Source organism: Apis florea, unplaced genomic scaffold (assembly GCF_048593485.1).
Source record: "Apis florea isolate Af1SG1 unplaced genomic scaffold, ASM4859348v1 contig_3326_pilon, whole genome shotgun sequence".
Lineage (NCBI taxonomy): Eukaryota > Metazoa > Arthropoda > Insecta > Hymenoptera > Apidae > Apis > Apis florea.
In genome coordinates, this window is record NW_028256739.1 from 1,612,505 (window position 1) to 1,631,134 (window position 18,630).

The following is an 18,630-nucleotide window of genomic DNA, read 5'->3' on the forward strand; positions in this document are numbered from 1 at the left end:
TTTTTCTTTCTCACTCGTTATTAGTTAAAGAGTTAACTGATCAGCAACTTCGATTGTTAATCGTCTATAATAAAACTCATAGGAACACAACTAACCAAATTGAATAATCGATACTCTCTTCGTGTCCTTCTTTTACAACAGAATTTCTCGTCAGTCTGTTCTTAACGCTGTGCGGGATACTATCAAATCGATATAATGTAAAATTTTAAAAATTATAAAGAATTGAAGTGAAAGATCAAGATATTTTTTTCAACTATTAGATAATCAAAAGAATTTTCATGAAAATATTCAATTCATTTATATAATTTGTAAAATTTGCCTGCAAAATTTATTATTATTATACAAAAAAATTTTTTAATATTGATAACTTCTTATTTGTGATTTGCCAACTTTTATTAATAATTAATTATAATTTAAATTTCCTATATGTTGAGTTTTTGTTTTTTATTTGTTATCATGAAACTGTGTTTTTTTTAATTATAATTTCAGTTTCAGATTGAGTTGCTTAATATCATAGACGAATCTTTTTCATTGCTTTGATAGTATTTACTTATAATAATTTTAAAATCTTTCAAAAATATTATATTATTAATTTTTATTGTAGATATATCAATTATAAAAAAAATTAATATTATTTTTAAAAATTATTTTAAAAAATGTATTATATATCGATATTTTTAAAATATTATCTACAAAAATTTAAAAATTTACGGAATAAAAGATTATTTAATAATAAGAATTCAAATAAAATCTATTGAAAACATTGTGAAAATAAATTCTTTATTTAGATTACGTAAAGAACAATTTAAATTCTATTAAAAATTATTATACAAGAAGATTCATTCAAATAGACAGAAGTATCTTACAATCAGATGATAGAGCCCTCTTAAAATGATAGCTATAACTATTGTCGATAAATTACCTGGTGAGTAACTAATTTTAAATAAATTTTCAAATTTTTACTAGGCATAAAAAATAGACGTATTATGATTTTCAATTTGTTAGTTATAATTTTTCATTAATCTTGTTTCTTAAATTTTATATAAGTTTACTATTTTTCGTACTAGATAATGATATAATAGATAAAGAATAAATATTATATTCATTTTTAAATGAACAAAAAATTTTGAAATCATTTTTCCTGAATACCAATGATCAATTCTTACTGTTCGTATCACTTATCCAAAATTAAAAAAAAAAATTTCCTTATTCCAATTCAACAATTATAATCATTTTGCTATTTTTCAGTTGAAAACAGTATTGAAGGCAAAAAAAGAAAAAAAAAACAAATATATCATATCTTATATTTTAACACTTGAATATATTTTATGCATAACAACAACAAATAATCCCATTGGGATATGACGTAACAAGTACATACGTCTTACCGATTAATTTGCATATACATTATCAAATTCTTCGAATTTTTTATTTTTTATCATTATTTCATCAATTTATTACGATCTAAATACGGTATAGTATGAAAATGACGCTTTTAAGATCTGAAAAGAATTCAATCAATGTTATACTTAACTGGAAATGTTTTTTTTTTTAACGTTTATCTAATTTTATATAAAAAAAATATCAGCTCACCTGTAAAAAGCTGTCCAAATTCAAAGCAACCAATCCTCCTCCTGTCAATTTTGGCGGGCTCAAACATTTTCGTAGTACCAGTATATACAACGATTGCGTTCTCGACGAACCATTGTACCAATACGCTTCATATCTACGTACATAAACACAGTGTAATGAGTTGAATCGCGAAATTCGATTGTACGACAATATTTTCTTTGATTAAAAAGGAAAAAAAAAAAAAATAAAATAAAATGTTCCTTGAATTTCAATATATAATTTTATCCAAAGCAAGCAGTAAATATTAATATATTTTCTTCAGATTTAACAATCGACACGTGTAATAATCTCACACTGTTTTGAAAATTTCGTCGTTGGCATTTATCAGAAACTGTCCCATAATCGTTAAAAAAAACAGATGTGTCAACTGGCCAACAGTGAATGCGCAGAACGTGAAAAACCTGACATTCACTTCCATCGATGACAACTGTAATTAAATTACGAATTAATATAAGGTATTAATTATATCCTTGGAGAATTGATTGTAGAAGCAGAAACAACCAAAAGTTGTTATATTATACGGATTGTCTCTTTCTATTTCCCTCTCGCTTCATCCAACGCGAATTTTAAATATCCACTTTTATATCGTTTTGGCTTCTAGAATCAATCTTTCAAAAGTATCTTTATATACTATTATATACTTTATATAGCACTACGTATATCATTCTGTATATGCATGAGTCTTAATGAATGTCTTGAACTTGCCTTTACGAAAGTACCGGTGAAAGCTAATACTATCATTCCTATGATAAGTAAGAAGTAATGTATGTGGCAGGCATCTATTTTATCCACGTATCTTTGCACGTAGATCGTAATGAAAAAATATAAATAAAATAGCTGATGTGTAGTTGATATTTATATTACTAATGCAACAATACTAACTCAACGGCTGTTTTGTGTGCTTTAATGGATTGTCTAACTTTCGTGTAAGTTTCATCCATTAACGAGTCAATGTAATCTTCTCCACAAAGCTTAATGTCATCCACCGCGTGCTTGAAACGATACCTACGTTCATTTTCATTGATTACAGTCAAAATTCTTAAGTCGAAACGTAATCTTTTACAGAAAAAAAGGAAACAAATTGTGAGATGTAAGGGATATGAAGAACGATTAACGAATACCAGTACTCACCCACTGATAGCTAACAAAGCGCATCCATGATGTACGATGTAAACCAAATATGTATCGCAGGCTACGTATACTGAAGTCAGTATTAACGCAACTGCTATCATGTGCATTAATATGGGATAATAATATTTCTCTTCATCCACAAAATAATAAGATGGATAGATTAGTTCGCGGCCACGCGACACGTTCAAGGGCGAGATGATGTTCAAAATAGGTGGTATACTTGGTATAAGAAGAAACATGAAGCCGCAGAAAAATATACTAACTGAACTCAAAAGGAATAGAATGAAATGAATAAATATAAGAAGACATTGGTGAGAAATGTATGAAAAGGAGTGAGCAAATAGGATACTTAAAATTTTGTCTTTTGCTGATTTTTAGTTTCGATTCAATTAATTAATATTTAATAACTTGCAAAAGAAGATGGATCAGAAAATTATGTATTTAGAAATATATTTAAAAATATTTAAATTTTTTTATAGTAAAAATTAAGAATCTTTTATAAGCTGCATATATTCAATATAAGATATTATAATTTTTTAACAGTATAGTAATCAATAATAAAAATAAAGAAATAATTAATAATGAAACACAATTGTTTCATACTTTATAGACATTTTTCCTTAAATGAATTTTCTCACTCTTTTTTACATTCGTATTAAAAGTCGTATATGTCATAACTAAGTCTTGTGATATCAATTTTTACAGTCTAAAAAAATTCTATTTTTTGTTTGTTACCTTCGTAAACAGTGGAAAGCACTTTTGCTCTTTTTAAATACATTTCCAAAATCTCTAACTCTTCCTTCGATCGTTTTATCAACCGATCGGATATAATTTCGTTCAAAAGTTCTCTGAGCTGCGATTTTAACGACACTGATAATTATCCTAAGGATTGTAGAATGAATAAAATTACAAATTTTCACCTTATCCTCGTTTAGGATATAATTGTACTGTTTGAACAAGAGGACGAATCCTACGTCCAGATATGGCAATTGATCTGATAAAACGTCTATACTATAAAACATTATTACCCGTGATATCTAATGCAAAAAAGAAAAAGAAAAAAATTATTATTCGATGTTGTGAAGTATTTCTTGAAAAAGAAATTCTTTTTAAAGAATTGTTTTCAAAAGTTTTCATTTAGGAAATGTTGGACAAATCCTAATTTAATTTGAATTACTTTTTTAAAATTACTTATATAAATGATCTAATATAAATTATAATACCTGTGCTGCAAGAGTAAGGACCACTATAACAGATGTAATGAATCTTATGCAAAACTTGGTGAATCTTTGCTGATAAGGCCACACACCAACTAGCTGTCCAAAAAATTTATTGATTTTCAAATATTGATCCTCTATTACTCGCTTGTCCATGTTTAATAAACGATAATTTATCATAGAATCATCGAAAAATAATCGAATACGACTATTTCTGTTTCAATGATACTATTCTATCTTGTCAGTCAGTCGATCCATAAGTTATCACGTCCACAAGAAAACTGTTATGGTCAAACGATCTAAATGTAAACGCGCGTGTTTTCTATGATACAATAGTAGCAGTAAATAATTCTTTTATCTTTTCAAGTAATTGATTCGCTTGATTAGTCGCTTTTACAAAGATATATGGACTTGATTAATTCATAACTGGAAAGGAAAATGGAAAGGTTTCTTCTCTGACAGTAATGGTTTTTTCTGTCTTCTCTTTTCTTTCTTAATAAGAAAATTGCAAGAACAGCTTAACTTAGTTATTTAATTCAATGTAACAATTCCTAACGATATAGCAATTTGTACGAACTAAGTGGATGAGTGAATCTATGTGTAGGATATAAAAAATTAATGACTGATACTATACCTTTCTAGTATTGGTCTCCATATTTTGTCGTAGTGAATTCATAATGATATTCATATGATTCATTGCTTTGTACGGAAGAATATTTTGTACAGAAGAATATATTGTCGATATCTATATGAAACATTGCGATAAAACATAAGTTTCTTATCTAATAATAAAATTGAAATGGGATTCGAAATCATGTATTTTCAAAACATAATACGATAATCGTAGCTATACTGGTCGATATATTATCTGGTGAGTAACTAAATTTAATTGAATTAAATATATTTTTTTAATTTTTATTAGGGATAAGAGAAACTTCAATCTTGTTATTAATAAAAAAGAATGCATATGTTATATAAATTTGTCATTTTTTGTGATAAATGATAATGTATTACGTGTAATATTCGAAAAATCTTCACTCAAAAAGCTAAATGATAGAAAAAATAATTACATAATATTATTTATATATTATCAATGTCTATAAACTAAATTAAAATTATTCATTATAAAAATTAAAAATTGTTATCAAATTATGCTCTGAAATGAATATAATATTGTTATTCTTTTTATCTAAAATTATGAAAAGTTTCTTTATTCCAATCCATCGATCCTGCAATAATCATAAATTTTTTAATTAATTTTTTATATTGTATCGAAGGCAAAGAGAAAGAAAACAAAAGATGATATATTATGTAACACTTGAATATATTTTATGCATAAAATATAATTAAATAAATAACTAATTCTAGTTGACTCTACAAATCTACAACTAATATACTATTATATAATTAGCGACAAATATCAAATGGATGTAGAAATTTTTCTACTTTATATTGTTATTTCAATTTATTAAGATCTAAATACAGTGTAATAAGAAAATGATGCTTTTAAAATCTGGAAAAAAAATTTAATTACTGTTATTTGATCAAAAGTTAGTTTCTTCAAAATATTTATATATTTATATATTATAATTTTGCAAAAAAAAAAAAAAAATAATTTACCTGTACAAAACTATCTAAATTTAAAGTAATCAATCCCCCTCCTGTCAGTTTTGGAAAAGTCAAGCATTTTCGAAGCACCAGTATATACAATGATTGCATTTTCGACGAACCGTTGTACCAACGTGCTTCGTATCTATATACACATACACAATATAATGAATTGAATCGTGAAATTTTATTGTGCAATAAATAAAATTTCTTTCATTTATGAAGAGAATTATTCGTGTAATTATATCAAATGCAATATCAAATTCAAAATAATTAATGATCGAATAATTAAGAATATATAAAGTATTATATTAAATATAATTATAAGCAAAAACAAATCAAAAATAGAATGCTTGTGAAATTTCGCACAAAATTATACACAATAAATTTCACTCAAATTCAATTCAAATAATAAATAATATTTTCCTATGATTGAATCAAATATCCTAAAATATAAATTTTGAAATATTTCAGTTTTTTATTATTATTTTTTTCTTAACTTATTTCAAATTTCTCTCCTAACTTTGATAAATGAATACATATAATATCCTTACATTGTTTTGAAAATTTCTTCGTTGGCATTTATAAGAAATTGTCCCATAATCGTTAAGAAAAACAGATGAGTTAGTTGAGCAACAGTGTATGCACAGAACGTGCAGAATCTAATCCCCATTTCCATGGTCGACAACTGAATTTAAAAAATAAATATCAAATATTAAATCAGAATAATATAATCCATTCATTATACAAGATATTAATATATCGTTGAAAGATCTAGAATTCTAAATCGATGAAAAAACATTTGCAAATAAAAATATCGATTGGCTCGTTTATTAAATTATAATTATAATAATGCATAATCCAAAAGTAAATTATTAATTTTTAAAAGAATTAAAACTGAAAATTAAAATTACAACTTAACAGGTACATGTAGATATCAATATCTCTGTATATTATCAACTTTTGCGTTTCTTTTGAATTGACAGAAATGTTTCACGACACTTTTATACGCAATATAATATATATTAATGTTCTACATACATTAGATTATATGAGCGAGTGAGTTTTAAACGAACGATACATAACTTACCTTTACGAAAGTACCAGTGAAAGCTAATACTATCATTCCTATGGTAAGTAAGAAGTAATATATGTGACAGGCGTCTATTTTATCCACGTATCTAACATGTCGTTGTAATAAAAAAAAAAATATATATATATATATAAAAGAATTGATATGCAGGATTCTTACATACATATTACTAATTATATACAACAATATACTAACTCGACCGCTGTTTTGTGCGCCTTTATGGAATGTCTGACTCTCGCATAAGTTTCATCCATTAGAGCGATATAATTTTCGTCGCTAATCTTTACGTCATCCACTGCATGCTTGAAATGATACCTATATTCATTAATTACAGTCGAAATAAATTTAATTAAACGTAATTTCAAGCGTACGATGTCTAAACAGACGTGCAGAGAAACGATGGAAAAGAGTAGATGTTTAATAAATACTTGATACCCACCCACTGATAGCTAACAAGGCGCATCCATGGTGCACAACTTGTACCAAATTTGTATCGCAAGCGAGATATATCGAAGACAGTACCACTATCGCTGCTATCATATGCATTAATATGGGATAATAATATTTCTCCTCGTCTACGAAATAATAGGTTGGATAGATAAATTCACGGCCTCGTGATACGTTCAAAGGCGCGATGATGTTCAGAAGAGGTGGTATAATCGGTATGATGAGGAACATGAACGCGCAGGAATATACCATAACTGAATGTAAAGAAAATTAAATGTAGAATAAAAAGAAAAAAGTAAATAGATATGGACGAGAAAAAATTTATAATTTATCTTCAAATTTGAAACTTTTCCCAAAAACTTTTCTCTCACTTTCTTCCACGTATTCTCGAAAAACGAAGTATTTGTGTTAAAAATCGTCATTGCTTTGTTCTATGATATCTGTAATACAAGAAATTCTATTTCTTGTTGATCACCTTTGTAAAGAATGCAGAGCGTCGTTGCTTTTCTCGAATACAATTCCAAAATCTCTAACTCCTTCTTCGATCGTACCATCAACCGATCGGATATGATGTCACTTAAAAGTTCTCTGAGCTGCAATTTTAATAAAACTGATTATTGATATTAATCCCAAAGGATAAACAAAATGTTAGATTTTCACTTTATTCTCATTCAAAACATAGTTATATTCCTTGAATAAGCAGAGAATTGCTGCATTCAAGTATGGTATTTGATCCGAAAAGACATCAAAGCTGTAGAACATTATTACCCGTGATATCTGTAATATAAATAATTTATTGCTTCACATTAATTCTTTAAAAAAATTGATATGATATAACAATATAATGGTATAATAATCTAATGTAAAACCTGCGTTGCAAGGTCAAGAAGTATTATGACGGATACAGTAAATCGCATGCAAGTCTTGGTAAATCTTTCTTGAAAAGGCCACACGCCAACTAATTGCCCAAAAAATTTATTCATTTTTAGATATTGATTCTCTATTGTTTGTTTGTCCATCTTGTTAAACAATAATAATATTTTATCACAGAATGGTTAAAGAGAATACAAGTGTGTTTGTATAGTCAATGACTTCCTCTATTTGTCTGTTTAGCCAATCCTCAGGAAACGTTTACCATAAGTCTTCATGTCCATGAAGAAACTGCCATGGTTAGATAGACGTTATAAATGTAAACGTGCATGTTTTCTATAGCAATAAATAATTTTTATCTTTTCAAACAATTGATTTGCATGATTATACTGTCTTTCACAAAGATATATGGATTTGATTAATTTATATGGAAAATGGAAAGATATTTTTGCAATAATATAATAGCTTTTTCTATCTTCGTATTTCTTCCTTTTCTTAATAAGAAAATTGCAAGAACTTAACATATTATACAGTGTTCAGAGACGTAGCAATTTGTATGAACTAAGTGGATGAATCTATACGTAGATAGATCTATACGTAGAGAATGAAAAATTAATGATTGATGCTACACCTTCCAGTGCCGGTTTTCATAGTTTAGTCGTAGCGAAACATTTGGACAATTCATATGATTTATATTTATACTTATAAAGAATAAACTATCGATATCCATTTTGCAGTTTCATAAAATATAAATTTCTTATCGATTAATTAAGAAGAAATCGAGGAACATGAGTTAATATCAGTGAAATTCGAATTTAATTATTTTAGAATATGAAACAAAATATCTTATTGATTGTTAGATCTATCCTGTATCTTATGTGTACTAAATCTCTTAAAATTTGTCAAAACCAGACAATAGTGCCCTCTCATAGTGATCCTCTAATAGTTATACCTATGATCGGTACATTATCTGGTGAGTAACTGAAAACAAATCAATTAATGTATTTTTAAATTTTTACATGACACGATTTTCAATTTGTTAAGTTATAAATACAATAAACAATAAACAAAAATATATATATATATATCTTTTTATTTTTCTTTATAAAAATTAAAAATTGTTATCAATTAATAATGATATTATTACAATATCTTTTGTACGAGGAACAAATTCAAAAAATAAAAAAAATTGCATCCATTTCGAAATTAAAAAGAAATCATAAAATCATCTTGAAATGAGTACCAATGATATTTTTTTACTATACTTATTATTTATCAAAATTTCTTATTCTAATATCCACTGATCTTATAATAATCAGAACTTTGCTACTTTTCACTTTATATTATATTGGAAACAAAACAAAAGAAAGGGAAAAAAAAGATACTATTCTTTATGTTTAACATGAATATACTTTTATGCATGAAACAACAAATAACTAAACCTAATTAATTCTACAACTTAATTAATATACTATTATATAAATATAAATACTGACAATTGCATCGACAAATTGAATTTTCTACTTTACATATTATATAGTTAATCTATTAATCATCAATTTATTAAGATCTAAATACGGTATAATATGAAAATGATAATTTTAAGATCTGGAAAAAAATTAATGTAATTTAATCAAAAGTTACAAAATATTTGTATATAATTTTATGTAAAATATATCCGGCTCACCTGTACAAAACTGTCTAAATTCAAAGCAATTAAGCCCCCTCCTGTCAATGTTGGCGGGCTCAAACATTTCCGAAGTACCAATACGTATAATGATTGCGTTCTCGATGAACCATTGTACCAATGTGCTTCATATCTATGCACATAATATAATGAATTGAATCGTTAATTCTATTGTATGGTATACACTTTATGACTTATGAAAATTTACATAATCTTTTGAAATATAATATTCAATTTAAAATAATTGAAAAAGATTGAACAATCGAGAACATAGGAAGTACGACGTTAAATATATTAAAGGAAAAGAAATAAAAATTAGAATGCTCGTTGAATTTCAATAATGCAGAATGTAAATTTATTAAAACCAAGTGCAAGTAATAATTAATATTTTCCTGTGACTTAAACATTCAATGAAATGATGCTTTCAAATGATAATTTATGTATTACCACAGTATTTTTCCTTTTTTATTAATTTTCAATTGTTATTATTCGATTCTATTATTACCTTCTTTCTTTTTTCAATTTATTTCAAATTTTAACGATCAATACGTATAAAAATCTCACATTGTTTTAAAAATTTCGTCGTTGGCATTTATAAGAAACTGTCCCATAATCGTTAAGAAAAACAGATGAGTTAGTTGAGCAACTGTGTATCCGCAGAACGTGAAGAATCTAATCTCTATTTCCATGGTCGACAACTGAATTTGGACAATAATATCAAATATTGAATCAGAACATTATAATTTATTAACATGCAGAGTAATAATGTATTTTTGGAGGATTTTCATTCTAAAGGCAAAAACAAACAAAAATATCGATTGAGATTCGTTTATTATAAGTTATAAGCAATTCATTTTTATGCTAAAAATATTGAAACAGAGATTGAGCGAGATAGCTTTCTCTTTGTCACACTGACGCTCCATCCATCTCGCTTCATTCAACGCAAAATATTCTCTAATTTAATAAATAAGTCTCATCCGACATTTTTCTACACTAATTTTTGTATTTTCTCTAGAATAGACCCTCCAAAGATATTCCATTTTATATGTAACATCGTGTATGCTGTGTATGTGTATCTTGCAAGCTAGTTTTAATGACTTACCTTTAGGAAAGTACCGGTGAAAGCTAAGACTATCGTTCCTATGATAAGTAAGAAGTAATATATATGGCAGGCGTCGATTTTATTCACGTATCTAGTATGATGATGTAATAAAAAATATATAAAAGTTGATATGTATGACATTTACATGTTATATTACTAATTGTACACGATAATACTAACTCAACGGCTGTTTTGTGAGCCTTAATGGATTGTTTAACCTTTTCATAAGTTTCGTTCATTAACAGGTCAATATAATTTCCGTCGGGAAACTTCATGTCATCCACTGCATGCTTGAAATGATACCTATGTTCATTTTCATTAATTACAGTGAAAATTTTAGATGGGCGTAATTTTAACACAATATCTAAACCCTACAGAGAAATTATCGATAGAAAAGAAAGTAAATGAATAAAAGGATCTAAGGGAGAAGAAAGATGTGAACTATACTCACCCGCTGATAGCTAACAAGGCGCATCCATGATGCACAATTTGTACCAAATTCGTATCACAGGCTAAATACACTGAAGACACTATCAATATTACTGTTGCCATGTAGGTTAGTATAGGATAATAATATTTTTCCTCGTCTATGAAAAAATAGGTTGGATAGATGAATTCACGGCCCCGTGATTCGTTCAAGGGTATGATGATGTTCAAAATAGGTGGTATAGTTGGTATCATGATGAACATGAACGCGCTGGAAATTACTATAACTGAAGAGAATGAAATGTATAATAAAAGTAAAATGAAGATTGATGGGAGATGTAGGAAAAAATGAGGAAATTGATGGTACAATTGATATTAAGTAATACATTATTCGTTATTCGGTAATTGTTCAGAATTATATGAAAAACATAATTAATTTCTTAATTTCCATTGATATTTCATTTTATTTTTGCATTTTGTATTTTTGTTGCACGAATATAAAATTATATTAAATAATATAATGTATAAGTAAATATAATAAAACAATAAAGAAAGAAACATATTATATTATTTTGTTATTCTTATTTAAAATGAAAATTTTTTTTAATACTATTTTTAACATCTCAACAGTTATACTTTTTTTATAATAAACTACTATAATAGTAAGAATATATCTTTCATAATTTATAATATATAATATTATAATATTATAATTTATAATATAATTTATAATATTTAATGATAAAAATAAATAACAATTAAATATATATGAAATGCATATGAGTGTTAAAAAATTAAATAATTATTTTTATACATCCTATATAATATTTTCTCAGGATAAATATTTAGAAAAACTTTTATACATAATAATAACATTGATAAAAATTGTATAATTATTATAGTAATAATTGATTAACTGTTTTAAAAAACATATTAACAAAATACAAATTTATTTTTTAAATAACTTTTCTTAAGAAATCAGTATTTCCTCACGTTTCTCTACATATTCCCTTATATATTTTTGAAATAGGTTTATTCGTATTAAAAAACTTATTCGCGATATCAATTTTCTTAATAAAATTCTATTTTTTATTTGTCACCTTCATAAAAAATGCAGAGCGTCGTTGCCCTTCTTGAATACTTGTTCAAAATTTCTAACTCTTTCTTCGATCGTACCATCAACCGGTCAAATATGATGTCATTTAGAAGTTCTCTGAGCTGCGATTTTAATGACACCGATAATTATTCTAAAGATTGTATAAAATAGAATTATAAATTTTTACCTTATCCTCGTTTAGAATGTAATTGTACTGTTTGAATAAGAGGATGAACACAGCATTCAAGTATGGCAATTGATTCGATAAGGCGTCCAATGTGCAGAACACTATTACCTGATATATCTATAATATAATCTATAATATCTATAATATTATTTATAATATTTATTATTTAATATTAATATTTTAAAAAAAATATAGATAGCAATAATTTATTGAAAATTATATTGATTTATATCAAGAACATATTGATACTTTCATATTGTATAATTGTAATTTCTCTTTGAAGAGAAATATAGAATTTCATTTAGGAGATGAAAAAAATAGTCAAATTCTAATTTGATTTTAATCACTTATTTTGTATATACGATGATTGTATACACAATCAAAAGAAAATCTCAAAGTTAATTATCCAATTAATCTTTGATCACAAAGTGTAGAGATACAATTTTATTTTTTATTAAATCATCCCATAAGTAATATCGTTTTAACTTTAATGGAATTTTAATGATTTTAAAATTTTTCATTGTCAATGGTATTACACACAAAATAAAACACAATTCTTTGAGGTTGAATTAAAAGAACATAATCAATATAGCATATTAACATCATTATTTTTTTTACTTATTTATTTTTTTGGATTATTATTTTTGTGACGAATAAGAAACTTATAATAAATAATTACTTGTAATTTAAAACGAAATTGCTTACTAGATATAGCTTAATGTAATACCTGCGTTGTAAGAGTAAGGATTATTATAGCTGATATAGTTAATCGTATGCAAGATTTGGTGAATCTTTTCTGATAAGGCCATACACCAACTAGCTGTCCAAAAAATTTGTTGATTCTCAGATATTGATCCTCTATTGCTTGCTTGTCCATGATCTTGCAAATAATAATAATAATAATAATACTTTATCACAGGATAGTTGAAAAGAATTAAACGCAATTATTTTTATATGATCAATGATCTACTCATCTATTAGTCACTCAGGAAACGTTTATTATCATCAGTATTCATGTCCACGAGAAACTGCCATGATCAGACTCTCTAAATGTAAAACATGAGTGTTTTCAATACTATAATAATAGTATTAAATAATTCTTTTATCTTTTTAAATAATTGCTTTACGTAACTACTTGCTTTTACAAAGATATATAGATTAATTTGTATGGAAAATGGAAAGCTATTTTGTCTAACAATAACAGCTTTTTTTTTATCTTCGTTTTTCCTTCGTTAATAAGAAAATTGCAGGAACAATTTAACATAACTTTATTATGATATAATAGCAATATCTAACGACGTAATAATTTGTACGAACTAAGTGGATAAATGGATCTATATGCAGGATGTGAAAAATTAATGACCGATGTTACACCTTCCAATATTGGTGTTCATATTTTGATAGTAGAAACATTCAGACAATTCATCGTTTTGTATCTATAAGGAAGAATATATTGTTTTCACTTATTTTTTCAACAAGATATAAGTTTCTTATCGAACAATGAGGGAATGTGATTCGATTTCGTGACCGTCCTTTTGGCTCTATATCCTACTTAGTTCCCTTTACGGCTGTTCCTCGCTTCTTTCTACTTGAAACAAGGAGACTCCGACTCTATAATTATTATCGAGGTATATACTATAATACATTTTAATTTCAATGTTGTAATGCTTTTGTACTTCGATTTACTGCAATTAATTTGATAAAGATATATTATATTCGTGCTGCACGTTTAGAGAATCGATTCTAAATGAATGCAAAAATTGATATATAAAAATGAGATAGATCGTCTCTATTTTCCTCTTACTTTTTTTAAAATTATGCCATTGAATGGATAAATGTTATATACAAAACTGAAAATTAATTGGATAATCGAATTTGAAAAATTGTTTAATAAATGCTACTGATTTATTACCATTAATGTGATTATGTGATGAACATTTATAACGAATAAAATATAACAAATTATAGTAAATATAAATATAAATACGTTGCATCCAACAGACAGTAAATATTTTATAATGTATCTTTATATTTTTCTTTGCAATGGTTAATTCATTTATAACTATTTACACGATATTAATTTATTTAATAAGCAATATATAATGTTGATGAGAGAAGGAGAGAATGACACGACCTGACTTCGTTAAATCGATGTTTCGGAATCGATGTCATTTTTTGTGCCATAATTCAATACCATAATATATCAATAATATAATAAGTAATATCTAAGATTTATGTTTCATTGTTTTAGTATGAGATATTTACATAAAGATATTTATTATTAATTTATTAAAAATCTATTTGCAGGTTTGTTCAAAATATAATACAAGATTATTCTTTTCCTATTTTAAATTTTCAGTATCAAATTTAATAATAATTCGCAGATATCTTTACTATTCAATACTGTACTTCACTGAAAAATAAATTTTATTCATGGAAATATTTTAGAAATATTACTATTGAATAGCACAATATTAAAAATTTATTAATAAAAATTTAAATCCACATCTTATTCATCTTTCAATAATTATCAATAAATTGTATCACATTGAATTATATTAGTACAATGAAAGAAAGAAATAAACAAATATTATACTTCACATTTGTAATAAGATTATCGGCAAATAACTTAAGTGCAATCACGTAATTAAATAAAATAAGAAATTTTTGTGAACAAAAATATCGCTTGCATAAACATATACCGAACATTTCTTCGAACATTCCACTTCGTATCGTATTTTATGAAGATCGAAAAACTGTATAATATGAAAAAGATGCTTTTAAAACCTGAAAAAATTCAATCGTTAACTTCTTTCTTAAAGATAAATCCCTAAATATTTTATAAAATTAAGCTGACCTTTACAAAGCTGTCTAAATTCAAAGCTATCAATCCTCCTCCTGTCAATTTCGGTGGACTCAAACATTTTCGCAATACTAATAAATATAATGATTGCGTTTTTGATGAACCATAATACCAAGGAGCATCGTATCTATAAATAATAATAATTAATTGAATCGTAAATTTTTATTATACTGTGATATTTTTCATTACTTCAGAATTAGAATATTTTTTTTATTTTATCGATCGAAAATACGATTAAAATAATTTGACGATTAACAATAACTTTATTTGAGTATTTTGTTTGATTATTATTAAATTATATACAATCGATTTGAATAATTAATATATGTACATATATCATAGGCTCACATTGTTTTAAAGACTTCTTCATTTGAATCTATCAAAAACTGTCCCATAATCATTAAAAAAAGCAGATGAGTTAGTTGACCAATAGTGAATGTACAAAAAGTGAAGAATCTACCTCCTATTTCCATCGATGTCAACTAAATTTAAAAAAGAAAGAAATTTAAAAGGTAATACAACAAAAAAGCAGCATGAATAAATATCTTTCAAGAAATATAGAAGAGTTTTTCAAATATATTATCCAGATTTTCTTTTTTGTAAATATATTCAATACAAATATTTTTATAACTATATGAATTTTTAATTATTCAATTATTCCAATTATATTGTATTTGATATTTATAGAAAAATCAATATCGATCATTTGAGATTTCCTTTGATTTTTAATACTATATTGAATGTATTAAAAATTAATAAATTATATTATAAATTAAATTAAGAATTATATATATTAATATTTTGATTATTTGAATAGTATGACTTGATCAGACAAAAACAGAATGTTTCATTGAATGATAACTTGCCTTTATGAATGTTCCCGTGAATGTTATAATTATCATTCCCAAAAGGATGAAGAAATAGTGTATATGGCAAGCATCGATTTTATTTATATATCTAACATCATATATTAAATAATAAAATTATATTAAAAGAAGCTTATATAAAAAGTAATTCAAATTATATCTATTATACATAATGATACTAACTCGACAGCCTTTTTGTGAGCATCGATGGATTGACTTACTTTTGCATAAGTTTTCTCCATTAACTCGTCACTGTATTTTTCGTTACAAAGAGCAACGTTATCCATGGCATGTTTGAAACGATACCTGTGTTTATTTTTATTAATTACATACACTCTAATTTAATATATGATATTGAATAATAAACTTTAAAGAAAAATTAGTTACTAAAAAAAATTAAAAAATTTTAATATAACAAATGAAGAATATATCATTTTTAAATAAACCGAGTACTTACTTACCCACTGATGGTTAACAAGGCACATCCATGATGTACAACATGAATCAAATTTATGTCGCAGGCAATATACACAAAAACGTGTCCAAAACACACTGCTAACATGTGTCCTGTTATGAGATAATAATATTTCTCTTCATCCACAAAATAATAGGATGGATAAATGAGTTCACGACTTCGTGATTCGTTTTGTGGCATGATGACATTCATTATTAGTGGTATAGATGGCATGGAGAGGAACATAAATCCGCAAGAATATATGCTAACTAAAAAATAATAAAATATTTGAAAAAAAAGAAAAGGAATAAAAGTAATATATATATATATAATTAGAAATAAGAATTTTAAATCTGATTTTTGGATTTACGAAACTCGAATTGTCTCAAAACTTTCGAAAATTAGAATGTTTATTCTTTTTTTTTTCTTTTTTTTAGGAAATAAAATCTTTTTTTGTTAAAAATTAAAATATTATGAAATCGAAATCTTCATTCATTGTAAGCTAATAATAACGATATCTTTTAGATTTGAAAAAAATTAAATTCTTATATTTTTTCTTTCAATGTAAAAGACTTATAAAATCAAATCAATTAAAATGAGTCTAAAGTTATATCATCAAAAAATTCTCGTAAGTTATTTATATATATTATTGTTTGATTAGATTTCAATTCAGAATCATAAAAGTATCATGAAAAGTTTAAAAATAAAAAAAAAAACTCAAAAATGATTAAGAGATAATAAAGAGTGCAAAATTTTATAATTAAATATTTTTGATATTGTTTAATTTTATACTTTCAATTTTTGAAGAATTGTTTGCTTACTCTTCACCTTCGTAAAAAGAACAGAAAAACATTGCTCTCTTAAAATACATTTCGAAAATTTCTTCTTCCTCCTTTGATCGTGTCACCAGTCGATCGGATATAATGTTATGTAAAAGTTCTCTGAGCTATGCTTTTAAAATTATAATTTTAATAATTATATGTATAATTAACAAAGTATTAATTTTTATTTCATAAACGGGATTCAATTTGTATTCAAGCATTTTTTAAAAATATGAAAAGCGTGTAAAATTTTACAATTTTGTTTAAAAGATAAAAAATTCGGATTTTAAATATTAATTTAAATATTACAATATACTATAAAAAGTGAACAGAGATTTTTTAATTTAATAGGACTAAAATTTTTTTGATGTTAGTTTAAGAATAGTTTAATCGTAATACTTATAGAATTAATTGTTTTTCACCTTTTTCTCATTCAAGATATAATTATATTGCTTGAGCATAAGGGCAAATCCCAAATCAATGTATGGTATTTGATCTGATAAGACGTCGACGCTGTAAAACACTGCTACTCGTGATATCTATATTTTGATAACATTTTAACAATTATAACACAATTTCTTAAAAAATATTTAAAATATTTTTTTTAATATCAATACTTTCATGAAGTAACCACACAATTCTTATTATTCAGTATAATAATTTCACAAACATGTTATTTTGATAATAATAGCGTTAATACCTGTGCTATAAAGGCAATAATCATTACGATAAAGATTGTAGAACGTATGAAAAATTTTATGAATTTTCCCTGATCAGGCCACACACCAACGAGTTGTCCGAAAAATTTGTTATCCTTGAGATATAGCTCTTCTATTGTTTGTTGATCCATATTTTATCACAGGATCTCTTTTATCTTTTAGTCTATCCTCGAGAAACGTTTCTCAAGTCTTCAAATCCACGAAGAAATTGCCATGACTAGACTAGTCTAAGTGCAAACGTGAATATTTTCCACTGCAACAGTAGCAGCAATAAGTAATTCTTTTATCATTTCAAATAATTGTTTTATAAGCAATGTAGCGATTATTCGTGCTACAAAGATATGTAGGTTTGATTACTTTATATGAAAAATGAAAGCATTTTATATTGTACAAGTAATGGCGGTGTCGACT

The 18,630-nt window shown here is 25.6% G+C and overlaps 4 protein-coding genes and 2 long non-coding RNA genes across 12 annotated transcripts; 2 read left to right on the forward strand and 4 right to left on the reverse strand.

The window, feature by feature from the left end:
* Positions 1–172: 172 nt before the first annotated feature.
* LOC116415248 (uncharacterized) lies at positions 173–3,350 on the forward strand. Of its 2 annotated transcripts, XR_015293197.1 has the most exons (6): positions 173–197; positions 789–925; positions 1,249–1,373; positions 1,895–2,087; positions 2,698–2,838; positions 2,915–3,350. It is a non-coding gene; the product is annotated as an uncharacterized LOC116415248 (long non-coding RNA). The 2 variants fall into 2 exon arrangements; XR_015293198.1 differs by lacking the exon at positions 1,249–1,373.
* On the reverse strand, positions 1,290–5,030 carry LOC100865757 (uncharacterized). 3 transcript variants are annotated; one of them, XM_086911678.1, is made up of 9 exons: positions 3,987–5,030; positions 3,684–3,800; positions 3,499–3,616; positions 2,764–2,893; positions 2,515–2,688; positions 2,338–2,428; positions 1,926–2,059; positions 1,594–1,726; positions 1,290–1,502 (listed from the first exon to the last, which is right to left on the reverse strand). In XM_086911678.1, exons 1-9 carry the CDS (start codon positions 4,158–4,160, stop codon positions 1,458–1,460), a joined length of 1,116 nt encoding a protein of 371 aa, XP_086767804.1. In that variant the 5' UTR covers positions 4,161–5,030; the 3' UTR covers positions 1,290–1,457. The 3 variants fall into 3 exon arrangements, with proteins under 3 accessions (XP_086767804.1, XP_086767802.1, XP_003698401.2); XM_086911676.1 differs by having other exon boundaries at positions 1,292–1,502; positions 2,764–3,025; XM_003698353.4 differs by having other exon boundaries at positions 1,295–1,502; positions 2,515–2,637; positions 2,764–3,025.
* On the forward strand, positions 4,718–18,487 carry LOC147657063 (uncharacterized). 3 transcript variants are annotated; one of them, XR_015293196.1, is made up of 2 exons: positions 4,718–4,851; positions 18,382–18,482. It is a non-coding gene; the product is annotated as an uncharacterized LOC147657063 (long non-coding RNA). The 3 variants fall into 3 exon arrangements; XR_015293194.1 differs by lacking the exon at positions 4,718–4,851 and adding an exon at positions 8,395–8,971 and having other exon boundaries at positions 18,382–18,487; XR_015293195.1 differs by lacking the exon at positions 4,718–4,851 and adding an exon at positions 13,753–14,124 and having other exon boundaries at positions 18,382–18,477.
* LOC100865880 (uncharacterized) lies at positions 5,427–8,287 on the reverse strand. 2 transcript variants are annotated; one of them, XM_086911680.1, is made up of 9 exons: positions 7,998–8,287; positions 7,789–7,905; positions 7,604–7,721; positions 7,121–7,256; positions 6,877–6,996; positions 6,679–6,769; positions 6,143–6,276; positions 5,601–5,733; positions 5,427–5,493 (listed from the first exon to the last, which is right to left on the reverse strand). In XM_086911680.1, the coding sequence occupies exons 1-9, from the start codon at positions 8,145–8,147 to the stop codon at positions 5,449–5,451; spliced, it is 1,044 nt and encodes a 347-aa protein (XP_086767806.1). In that variant the 5' UTR covers positions 8,148–8,287; the 3' UTR covers positions 5,427–5,448. The 2 variants fall into 2 exon arrangements, with proteins under 2 accessions (XP_086767806.1, XP_003698402.2); XM_003698354.3 differs by having other exon boundaries at positions 7,121–7,382.
* LOC100866005 (odorant receptor 22a-like) lies at positions 9,457–13,612 on the reverse strand. Its single transcript, XM_003698355.3, has 9 exons — positions 13,224–13,612; positions 12,497–12,613; positions 12,314–12,431; positions 11,239–11,500; positions 10,968–11,090; positions 10,788–10,878; positions 10,250–10,383; positions 9,686–9,818; positions 9,457–9,606 (listed from the first exon to the last, which is right to left on the reverse strand). Exons 1-9 carry the CDS (start codon positions 13,371–13,373, stop codon positions 9,562–9,564), a joined length of 1,173 nt encoding a protein of 390 aa, XP_003698403.2. The 5' UTR covers positions 13,374–13,612; the 3' UTR covers positions 9,457–9,561.
* Positions 15,008–18,403, reverse strand: LOC100866126 (uncharacterized). Its single transcript, XM_086911679.1, has 9 exons — positions 18,201–18,403; positions 17,923–18,039; positions 17,508–17,625; positions 16,687–16,948; positions 16,409–16,531; positions 16,226–16,316; positions 15,708–15,841; positions 15,354–15,486; positions 15,008–15,283 (listed from the first exon to the last, which is right to left on the reverse strand). The coding sequence occupies exons 1-9, from the start codon at positions 18,348–18,350 to the stop codon at positions 15,236–15,238; spliced, it is 1,176 nt and encodes a 391-aa protein (XP_086767805.1). The 5' UTR covers positions 18,351–18,403; the 3' UTR covers positions 15,008–15,235.
* Positions 18,488–18,630: the final 143 nt, after the last annotated feature.

Coding starts and splice junctions, on each gene's coding strand:
- LOC100865880 (XM_003698354.3), bottom strand. CDS start 8,147: ATGGACAAACAAACAATAGAGAATCAATATCTAAAAATGAATAAATTT. Junction 6,997..7,120: donor GCCTTGTTAGCTATCAGTGG/GTGGGTATCAAG, acceptor TAATGAATATAG/GTATCATTTCAAGCATGCAG. Junction 5,494..5,600: donor ATTTAGATAGTTTTGTACAG/GTAAATTATTTT, acceptor TTTTTTTTCCAG/ATTTTAAAAGCATCATTTTC.
- LOC100865757 (XM_086911676.1), bottom strand. CDS start 4,160: ATGATAAATTATCGTTTATTAAACATGGACAAGCGAGTAATAGAGGAT. Junction 2,689..2,763: donor GCTTTGTTAGCTATCAGTGG/GTGAGTACTGGT, acceptor TTTCTGTAAAAG/ATTACGTTTCGACTTAAGAA. Junction 2,429..2,514: donor GCACACAAAACAGCCGTTGA/GTTAGTATTGTT, acceptor CTACGTGCAAAG/ATACGTGGATAAAATAGATG.
- LOC100866126 (XM_086911679.1), bottom strand. CDS start 18,350: ATGGATCAACAAACAATAGAAGAGCTATATCTCAAGGATAACAAATTT. Junction 18,040..18,200: donor TTATTGCCTTTATAGCACAG/GTATTAACGCTA, acceptor ATCAAAATATAG/ATATCACGAGTAGCAGTGTT. Junction 16,317..16,408: donor GCTCACAAAAAGGCTGTCGA/GTTAGTATCATT, acceptor ATATGATGTTAG/ATATATAAATAAAATCGATG.
- LOC100866005 (XM_003698355.3), bottom strand. CDS start 13,373: ATGGACAAGCAAGCAATAGAGGATCAATATCTGAGAATCAACAAATTT. Junction 9,819..10,249: donor GACGAAATTTTTAAAACAAT/GTGAGATTTTTA, acceptor TTATGTGCATAG/ATATGAAGCACATTGGTACA. Junction 9,607..9,685: donor ATTTAGACAGTTTTGTACAG/GTGAGCCGGATA, acceptor ATTTTTTTCCAG/ATCTTAAAATTATCATTTTC.